Consider the following 8,991-nt stretch of genomic DNA (forward strand, 5'->3'; position numbering starts at 1 on the left):
CCTAGATCTTAAATTCTGGAGTCTGCAAATGGGAGAGGAACAGTGGCAAAAAAATACCCAGACAGACAAGGTGCTTTGGGTAAATATGATGTCTTTTATTAGACCAAGTAAATAGTTGGAAAAATTGTTCTTTACAAGCTTTTGGGTACAAACACCCTTCTTCAGGCACAGGGAGAGTCTGCTGGTGTTTGTGTACTCTCCTGGGTGGAATAGAAGCATAAGCCAATATGCAAAATGCAGGTCTGTGAAATGTGTGGCAGGGAAGATCAGACAGATGGGAGTTAAGAGGTGCAAGACAGGTATAAGGGAGAAAGAGAATGTTGACCTGGTGATAGAATATAGCTGGTAAAATGTAGAGAGTTACCTGGGGTTATCAGATGGTAGGCTAAATATAGACATTGGATTTATGGCACATTATAACTGCATGACATCTGATAACCCAGGGTAACCTCTACATTCTACCAGCTATAGTCTGTCACCAGGTCAACATTCCCCCCACCCCATACCTGTTTTACACCTCTTAACTCCCATCCCTCTAATCTTTCCAGCCACGCATTTGCAGTTTCACAGACCTGCATTTTGCATATTGGCGTAAGCTTCTATTCTACCCAGGAGAGTACACAAACACCAGCAGACTCTCCCTGTGCCTGAAGAAGGGTGTTTGTGCCCAAAAGCTTGTAAAGAACAATTTTTCCAATTATTTACTTGGTCTAATAAAAGATATCACATTTACCCAAAGAACCCTGTCTGCCAATGTCCTTAGAGCAACACAGCTGTAAAAACACCCCTGTTCATACCCAGTTCACTCTTCCTTTCAATATCCACTGTCTGTTCCTGTGTGACACAGGAGACTACACAAGATGGACATATGGTCTGATCCAGTAAATGGCAATTCTTATGTTCTTAGGTACATACAACATTAGGCTGGCCACAAGTGCAAAGTAATTATCACACAATTAACTTGTTAATTGTCCAATACATTTAGACTAACCACCCATACAAAGTAATTATAATATGATAAAAATGGCTATCCAGCAGTAAAAACAGCCAACTAGCTATAAAGGTTGTGCCTGAAAATGTGTAACAACTCTATAGCTGGTTTATATCCAGCTTTAATTTGAACATGTAGTAGGGAGGGCCCTTAGAAATAGCCAGGAGATTTTAAACATAACCACAAAGACTTGTTAGGTATTTAATGTGTGGCTTTCAAATATGGTTCTGGTTGGTTCTAATCATCTCTTCTTTGGCCAGTTAAATCATGCTGGAATCCAGTTGAGGAATGCTTGGAGTCTAAAAAAGATTGGGAACCATTGAGTTAAACCAGTGGTTTTCAACCCTTTTTCATCTGTGGAACCCTAAAAAACTTTGAATAGAGGTATAGACCACTTTGGAAATTTCAAATGAAGGTGTGGACCCCTTTGAATTGTAAGTGTTGGTATTCACATACTTTTGATCATAGTAATCTTTTGTGGATCCCTTAGATGTAGTCTGTGGATCCACAGATTGAAAACTACTGAGTTAGATAAACATTTGTATATGGTGGTAGAACAGGGCTGGACTAGATAGACAAAACTATAGAAAAGTAAGGGTGGAAGACCATCTCATAAGCACTACTGAATTAAGTCCTACAACCTTCCTTAAGTTATATAATTTCTTTATTTTACAACCGTGGAAAGAGAGGTGCAGCTAGATTAAGGATAGTACCTCTCATCATACTAGAGCTGGTATAAGATTCATGAGAGCCCGGAGGACAGGCTAAAGGCCGGGACACTTCCTTCTCTCACACGCACATTATGCATCTTGCACCCTCAGTAACTTCATCAGGCTTTGGCGTGTATGGGCTGCAACTGTGTCTGCTTCCCTGCGCTGCGCTTCCAGGGTACTTTGATGCTGCCCATTCAACAAAGGAGCCAGTGAGGGTGGGATTTTTGAAAACATTCAGTTTTAGTCTAGCACTACTCTCTTTGAAGTTGATAGGATTTCCACCATAATTAAGAAACAGGATGTTCAGAGTTCTGTTTGAATACATTGTAAGTACCCACTGCTATTGGGGTGATGGAAAAAGAAAAGGGACCTCACTAGGTTATCTGGTTCAATGCCCTGCTCAAGGCAGGAATGTGGTTCCTTCTCTAGAGTACTGCCATCTGTGTAAGTAACCCTTCATTCTTCAGCAGATTTGATTTGTTGAGAACCCAATCACTTCCCTAGTCCTGATGGTGCCCTTCCCCTGGTTTAGATTTGCAAGAAGAATGCTGTGATCCGGGATCTCAAGACCCACTTGCACCATTTGGCAAAGTTCTCTGAAAACCACATCCTGCGCAGCAGGCAGGAAGCAGAGAAGCAGCAGAAAGGGGAGCTGCGTACCTCACAGGCAAAGTGTGCCAGGTTCCAGCAGGATATGCAGCAGCTACGAGCGCAACTCAATGCACTTGTCACCGAGAACCGCGAGTCAGAACTGGCTCTCAGAAAGGTACTGAGGGGGGAGTAGTTGGGTAACAAGAAAAACTATTAAACCACTGGGAGTTCTTAATCTTGTCTGCAAGTGTAACCACATGCCAGCTACCAGCCATTCCTGGCAGGATGCACCTGCCGTACTTCTGAACATCCCATCTCTGACCTAACAGTCCACTGATTTCACTGGAGAGCACCCCCACAGCTGTACAGTGGCAGCCATCAATGAAGCCTCTTCACAGTAGCACCCTCAGCTCCCTGGAGGTCATAATACACTGGCTGTCCCCACCATCACTGAAGAGACATTCTTCTAGTGACACTGCTGCAAAAAGTCAATGAACCAGCTGGCATTCATAAAAGAATGGGTAGTGCAAACTGCAAGGCTGGCAAAGCATATTTTGAGAAGCTAGGGAAGTAACAGGGGATCTTTAGAGCAAACAGAGTATTGGTTGGATAGTAGACAGTTTTCTTGTTTCTCTTATTGGTTGTGCAGTAATATCTGGGGGTTCCAGTTATGGAGAAAGACCCTGTACACAATTTTCAGACTTTTTTTCCCCCAGTCACAAGCATCCCAAAACCTTGAAACATGATGCTTCCAAACATAGGGTTGGACTAGATGACTCTTGAGGTCCCTTCTGATTTTCTGACTTTGTGACCTTAGTGGCATTGTTCCTAATGGAGAGTAGCAACATTGTGCAAGAAGCATCTATAGATTTAAAATGAACAACCCCTCTATTTTTTTCAGCCAGTGCTGTCTCTAAATGGACAGTGACCAACTTGCAAACAGAACAAAGATCTGTTTAAGAGATGTCTACTTTATATATCCTCTCTTGCTCTTTCAAAACACTATGAAGTAGAAGGTAAAAAAAGGCTTCATAGTATAGGGTCACGCTCAAGTGAAAATTACTAAAGCAGTCTGGAATCCAACCAATCTATGAATCCAGCCTACGACAGCTTCCATTAGAATTGCTTTATTATCCAGCTTCTATTCAAGCTGAACATCAATTCTGTTTTATATTATAAACTGCTCAACTCAATATATTACACATACTGAGAGAGCAGAGGGAAGAAGAAAGAGTGGATTTACTCACCACTGCAGTCTCCTCTCCCTTCCTGAAAGAATGTACACTATCCCCCAAGAGCCAAGATTTTCATAGTTCTTAGGAACCCAAGTGTAAACAGCTAGGAATTGTTAGAATCCAGGCCACCTGAACAACAGGCAGGAGGCAACCATCATGGTCTGCAAGCCATATGACTGACTCTTTGTGATGCTTGACAGGGTACACCATTCATTCTAAAGTGTGGTCGGAGAAGAAGGGTTCTGGTAGTAGGGAATAAGTTCAGTGAGTGGATGAATTAACTCAATACGGTTCTATGACCTGTGTTGTAAAGGAGGTCAGATTACATGACTGAAAGTTCCTGTCTAGCTTTAAAAATCTATGAGTAGTTCCATGGAGTATAAATACCAAGTGTGAGAGAAACAAAGCTTTGATAGGTCTCTTTACAGCTAACTTGGATTTAGTCATATGCTTGCAGCAAGTAATTTTTGGTCTCATTTCCAGTGGTGTGCTTTGACAGCACCTATCATTAAAGCATGTAGATGCTATAATGAAATCCTGGCTCCCTGCTATAGACTGAGCCTACTCATTTCTGCCCAGGGAAATTATGTCTGTGTGCTTTAAGTGCTGGAGTTAAAGGAAAAAGCATCCCATACTGAGGAGTCTTTCCAAAAAGAACAGGCATTCTCTTCAAGCATATTAGCTCCTAGGATTCAAACCTAAAGCCCCTTTGGTCCTGGAATGTTATAGCTTGTTACAACTCTATATTCAGTTGCCTACAAATACTTTTCCTTGTTATTTCAGAAGAAGTACAAAGTGGAGATGGAAATTGAAAACTGGATCCAAAAATATGATGCTGACATGGGAGAAAAACAGGTATCCTCACTAGTTAAGATGGGGTGGCCAATCTGTAGCATGGGCAGCCTGTGTGTGTGGCACACGGCAGATCAGGAGGGGACAGGCAGCACAGCAGCAGACAGAGCAGGAAGCAGAAAGCAAAGCAGCAAACCAGGCAGGGAGCACAAGGAAATCAGAAATCAGAGCAGTAGATCAGGGAGGGGAGGGAAATCAGTGGCATTTGGGGAAGGTATGGGGCTAAATGGTGGCATGCTTGTATAGTAGGTTAGACCCAGACATTTGTGTTGTCTTTGAGATGTCTGGTCCAGGTGGATCCATCTCAACCTGTGCATAAGCCTCACTCAAGAATGGCAGCAAAGGGTGTGCATGCAGCTTGAATGAGGTTCATATGAACAAGCTATCTAAAAAAAGAACCACCATCAGGTGCGACACATACAGGGTGCACGCGGGTGTACGCACACCCCCTGAGCGTGACGGTGCATCGTTCATAACAACAGTAAGGCAAACAGTTGTTCATTGTCCTACCTTTGTATTCAGCAGCTGTCTATTGCTGACTTTAAGAAGGGTTGTGCCAACTTGAAAAATCCTACAAGCACACTTAACACTTGATAACTGTTCTGCCAGTCTGTCACATGGGTCCCTCTGCTGCCACTGAACAGGGTATTCAGGTTTCCTTCAATCTTCAGCTCTGCTGGTTCCATCTTGTGTATGGATCAAGTTATGCAAGAAGCAAGGATTTCTTAGGGCCCCTCTACACATATAGGTAAAAGGTGCTATGGGATCTAATGTGCAATCCACACAATTGAGGCACAATTGTGGGATCATGCATTAGATCCCATTGAACCTTATCACCAGACAGGGCTCAGAGGTTGCAGCAGTGGCAGCAGTCCCCTGTGCTGCCCACACTAAAAGCCCCATACCCCAAAAGGCTCCCAGTGGTGGCAGACTCCACAGCCAGGGAGGCTCGCAGACAGCCAGCATTCTGCCTGCTGCAAGCCTTGTCAGCTATGGGGCTGGCAGCAGGTGGTGTACCACTCTAGCTGCGAGCCCCTCGGTTGATGGAGTTCCCAGCCACAGGGGAGCACCTGGCCTCATGTTCAATTAATGTGCAATTAAAATAAGCTACAAAGTATTACATATTTTTTGTGGAATAACTTTGTAGCTAATTGCTTGTTTTATATCACACCACTAGTTGGTTGAACTAATAGCTGGGTCACAACTTAAGGCACAATTACTTGGTTAATCACACCTTAAGTGTACATGTAGCAGGGTCCTCAGAGGGATATTTGTTATTAGACCAACTATGTACTTGGGATAAACTTAGACAAGCTTTTGAATGCAAGGCATTCTTAGTCAGATCTTGCATTCAAAAGCTTGTCTAACTCTACCCAACTATATGGTTGGTTTAGTAAAAGATATCGCCCTAAGAAATCCTTGCCTTTCACATAGTTTCTGGGCCATCACAGCTACAGCATCACACTTCCACTCTTGGATTAATGTGCTGTTTCTACCTCTCTTGCCAGTTTGTTAGATAAATAATTCAGAACCTGGAGACTGAAAGCAAATGTATCGTTGCTCAGGTTTTCACAGACATGAAGCATGACCGCACTTCCAGAATCTGCTAATTCCTCTGATGTTTCTGATATTTTACCCTGATCAATACAGGTAGCTTAGTTAAAAGCAAAGTGCACGCTTCTGGAGACAGACCAGGAAGAGTGCCACTGTCATAACAGTAGGTCCTTGTCAGCAGTGTAACAATGTATTAGGAAGCCAAATAAACTAGATACCAAGCTCTGCATCTTCCCAGCTGCCCTCGAAGCCATCGTCATGCAGAAAGGCAGAACTGGATAACTTGGCGTGAATGCAGCTGGCACAAGTGCTGCTGGTTCTCACCCTAATCTTTGACCATGTTATCTCTAAACAAGGCAGCAGAAGGCATCACAATAAGAATTGTGCTGACATTCTCAAAGCAGCTAAGGGAGTTAGGCTTTCCACAACCCACTGAAATTCACTGGATGTTGGGTGCCTGACTCTCTTTAGGTTCCCTTGAAAATCGCAGTTCACTGAGGGCACCAGCTAGCCCTTCACACATTTGTGATGCATAAAACCATCACTGCATAAACCGCCTGGGATCTTTCTGGATAAAAGGTGCAACTTTCAAGTAAAATAGGGTGACATGGTATCTGCCATTGAGAAAGCTATACCTAATACTTGCCATTCCCTTAGATGGAGTATGAGGAAGTTGATGCTATCTATACTGAGGAGAAGGCCCAGCTGGCTCAGCTGAAGGAGAGATATGCTGTACTTGAACAAGAGTATTCCCAGATCAAGGAGGAAAGGAGGATAGCCCAGGAGAAGAAGGAAAGAGCGGAGAGGGAGCTGGCTATCATGATCCGTGCAGCCACTCGCATCCAGGCCTTCTGGAAAGGCTACTTGGTCAGATCACTGTTAAAGTCAAAGAAGAAAAAGAAAGGAAAAGGCAAGAAGGCAAAGATCAAAAAATAAACTACAACTCCACCTTTTTCTCTTCCCTTCTCAGCATCCCAGACACTTCCCCATAGATTTCAACTACCCCCCCATGTTATCATTTACCCTATAGTATCTATTTGATGGACAACCTGTCCAGTACAACAGATAGTTCTTGTACACAAATTTGAGACTGTAGAAGCGATTCTATCATAAATAAGTTTCAACCAAAATTTTAGACTTCATTTCTGGGTAGAAACATCACTGGTCTGAATTTAAAGTGAAAACTTGTGGTTCTGACTGGATTCTGTCAGTTAATGGAAAAATTCTCAGTGGGCACTGAGTTTGTGCATAGGTCCTTAATGCCACTCAGTTTCTCTATCAGTTAGGGATAATTCTCATCCACACAAGGTGGGGGTTGAGACAGTTCACTAACAGTCATTTCAGATCCTTGGATGGAAGATAGGCAAAACATTTTCCTTTGAATAAGACACCCTTTTTAAATTAATTAGTTCTCTCTAAAAGAGCCTGTCTTAAATTCAAGTAAAAAAAATAGTAAAAGGCTTTCATATGCACTGAAGTTGTGTCCTTCTAAAAGTGTCTATATTTGCTGTGTTCATTTTTTCTTAAACTGGGACTCAGAATGTGTGTACATCTTAAACTCAGGGACACTGTATATTCAAAAGAATGTAGTATTATCCATTTTGTCCTCACACTCTTAGCCATGGTATTGCAATGATTGGGCATAAGGTTTTTGATGATTAGAGCAACCAATCATGCTGCAACTCTGAAAAGTGGGACCCCTGCAGGATACGCTGGGCAATCTGGTGGTTGCGTCAGAGGAGAAAGCGGACCTCTTTAACCAATTCTTCACCTCCGTTTTCTTGTGCAGGGACCGGGACTTCCCTGCTGTGATAGAAGCCGGACTCGAGGGGATCGCCTTCAGACCTCAGGTTGGGGAGGACCGGGTTAGAGAGCTTCTGGAGGGGCTGGACGCGTTCAAGTCAGCGGGTCCGGATGCTCTCCACCCCAGGGTGTTGAGGGAGCTAGCTGGGGTTATTGCAGGGCCCCTGGCACGGCTCTATGAGCGATCGTGGTGCTTGGGCCAGGTGCCAGATGATTGGAAGGTAGCAAATGTGGTCCCCATCTTCAAGAAAGGGAAGAGGGAGGACCCGGGCAACTATAGGCCCGTCAGTCTTACCTCAATCCTGGGGAAACTCTTTGAGAAGATCATCAAGGAGCACATTTGTGATGGGCCGGCATCAGAAATGATGCTCAGGGGCAATCAGCATGGATTTATTAGGGGGAGATCATGTCAGACCAACCTGATTGCCTTCTACGATCAGGTCACAAAGGCCATGGATGCAGGTGTCGCGGTGGATGTAGTCTTTCTGGACTTCAGCAAGGCCTTTGACACCGTCTCTCACCCCATCCTAGTTAAAAAACTAGGCGACTGTGGCATCGATGCCTACACAGTCAGATGGATTGCAGATTGGCTGAGGGGTCGCACTCAGAGGGTGGTGGTGGATGGGTCATATTCGACCTGGGGGGAGGTGGGTAGCGGAGTCCCCCAGGGCTCGGTCCTGGGGCCTGCGCTGTTCAATTTCTTCATCAGCGATCTGGATGATGGGGTGGAAAGTAACCTGTTTAAATTCGCTGATGACACCAAAATTTGGGGGGAGGTGAGCACGCTAGCAGGGAGGGAGAGATTGCAGAGGGATCTGGATAGGTTACAGGGGTGGGCTAACAGGAACAGGATGCGTTTTAATACGGACAAGTGCAGGGTGCTGCACTTGGGCAGTAGGAACCAGCAGCACACTTACACAATGGGGAACTCCCTACTCGAGAGCACGGAGGCAGAAAGAGATCTTGGAGTCATTATTGACTCCAAGATGAACATGGGCCGACAATGCGAGGTCATGGTTGGCAGGGCTAACCGGACCTTGTCGTGCATCCACAGGTGCATCTCGAGTAGAGCCAAGGAGGTGATCCTCCCCCTCTACGCGACGCTGGTCAGGCCACAGCTGGAGTATTGTGTCCAGTTCTGTGCGCCCCATTTCAAGAGGGATGTGGACAACATGGAGAGGGTCCAGAGGAGGGCCACCCGCATGATCCAGGGACAACAGGGCAGACTCTACAGTGAGAGACTGCGGGACCT

At 44.7% G+C, this 8,991-nt stretch overlaps 1 protein-coding gene across 1 annotated transcript in view; it reads left to right on the forward strand.

The window, feature by feature from the left end:
• The window catches only part of IQCD (IQ motif containing D), a 14,619-nt gene extending 7,297 nt beyond the window's left edge, over positions 1-7,322 (forward strand). Inside the window, exons 3-5 of the mRNA XM_019506620.1 lie at positions 2,237-2,470; positions 4,314-4,385; positions 6,594-7,322. Coding sequence (XP_019362165.1) covers positions 2,237-2,470; positions 4,314-4,385; positions 6,594-6,872 — 585 coding nt within the window. The 3' untranslated portion in view covers positions 6,873-7,322. The remainder of the gene's footprint in view (positions 1-2,236; positions 2,471-4,313; positions 4,386-6,593) is intronic.
• The last annotated feature ends 1,669 nt before the right edge of the window (positions 7,323-8,991 follow it).

This window comes from Gavialis gangeticus, unplaced genomic scaffold (genome assembly GCF_001723915.1).
Source record: "Gavialis gangeticus isolate Ggan-Ray unplaced genomic scaffold, GavGan_comp1, whole genome shotgun sequence".
Lineage (NCBI taxonomy): Eukaryota > Metazoa > Chordata > Crocodylia > Gavialidae > Gavialis > Gavialis gangeticus.